The sequence below is a fragment of the Nestor notabilis genome, unplaced genomic scaffold (genome assembly GCF_000696875.1).
Source record: "Nestor notabilis isolate BGI_N333 unplaced genomic scaffold, ASM69687v1 scaffold18803, whole genome shotgun sequence".
NCBI lineage: Eukaryota > Metazoa > Chordata > Aves > Psittaciformes > Psittacidae > Nestor > Nestor notabilis.
The window spans coordinates 3,556-4,609 of NW_009920798.1; the positions used below are offsets into that span (position 1 = coordinate 3,556).

General features: G+C 58.7%; 1 protein-coding gene across 1 annotated transcript in view; it reads right to left on the reverse strand.

Moving 5' to 3' along the window:
* The window catches only part of POLRMT (polymerase (RNA) mitochondrial (DNA directed)), a gene marked incomplete at its 5' end in the record, with an annotated part of 12,557 nt that overhangs the window by 2,703 nt on the left and 8,800 nt on the right, over positions 1-1,054 (reverse strand). Inside the window, 3 exon segments of the mRNA XM_010010859.1 lie at positions 67-180; positions 449-535; positions 1,009-1,047. Coding sequence (XP_010009161.1) covers positions 67-180; positions 449-535; positions 1,009-1,047 — 240 coding nt within the window.

A 1,054-nucleotide genomic window follows, 5' to 3' on the forward strand; every position in this document is an offset into this window, starting at 1 on the left:
CGCCTTTCCCTGCCCCCCACCACGGCAGGGGAGGGGGCGGGTGGCTCCTGCCCACCACACACTTACCACAGTGGACTTGGAGCGGTAGTAGGGCTGCACGATGGGGAGACCCAGCGGCGTGACCCACTCCACCGTCCGGCCCGACTGCGCAATGAGCTTGGCACTCTCTGTCAGCCAGGTCTGCAGCGGAAGGAAGTGGCTGGAGTTACCGTGGGAGACCCCATCCCCTCCCAGCACAGGTGACCCTGACTCTGCCTCTGACAGCCCAGTGCTTACAGGGGGGCTGGCTCTGTACCAGGCACAATCCCACACCTCCAGACTGGCACAGGGGGATCCCCTTGAGGCCAGACCCAGAAGAACCATCTCTCCCCATGGAGCATCCTCTGGTCCATGTATGGGTGGGAAGAAGGGAAAGACAGAAAGGGGTAAGAGGCAGCGGGCACCTCACCTGGATATCTCGAGTCGCTGAGAACATCTCCTTGATGCCATTGAACACTTGCTTTACGAGGTACTGAGATGCTTCCCACAAGTATTCCTGCACAGACCAGAGGCAGAATGAGGGGCCAGGCACAGGCAAACAAAGTGACAGGGAAGCTAAAGGAGCATCTCCCTGGTGCTCAAAATTGCCTCCATCCAAACTGTGTTAAGCCCTGAGCTGCTGCAGGCAGCTGGCTGGTGGTTGTGCTGGAGGGAGGCTCTGAAGAGCACTTCAGATGGCTCCTTGTCCAAGGACAAGGCTGATCTGTAACATCCTTGGATGAACAGGAGGCTCTCGCTGCCACATCTGTCCCAGGGGTGTAACATGGCAGCAGAAACACCCCCAGCACCAACCTGCCACAGCAAAGCACCCACTCAACAAGGACTCAGAGCGGGGTCACGGGACAAGAAACAGGCATCAGGAGGAACAAGCCCCCAAGAGCTCCGCTAGAGACAAGGGCCGCTTCCAGAGGGAAGAGCACAGGCACAGACCTTGTTGTGCATCTGAGCCCAGCCTGTTGCAGATGGTACCTCGGGGAAGTCATCGATCTCCTTGAGCCTCTTCTCCATCTGCAGG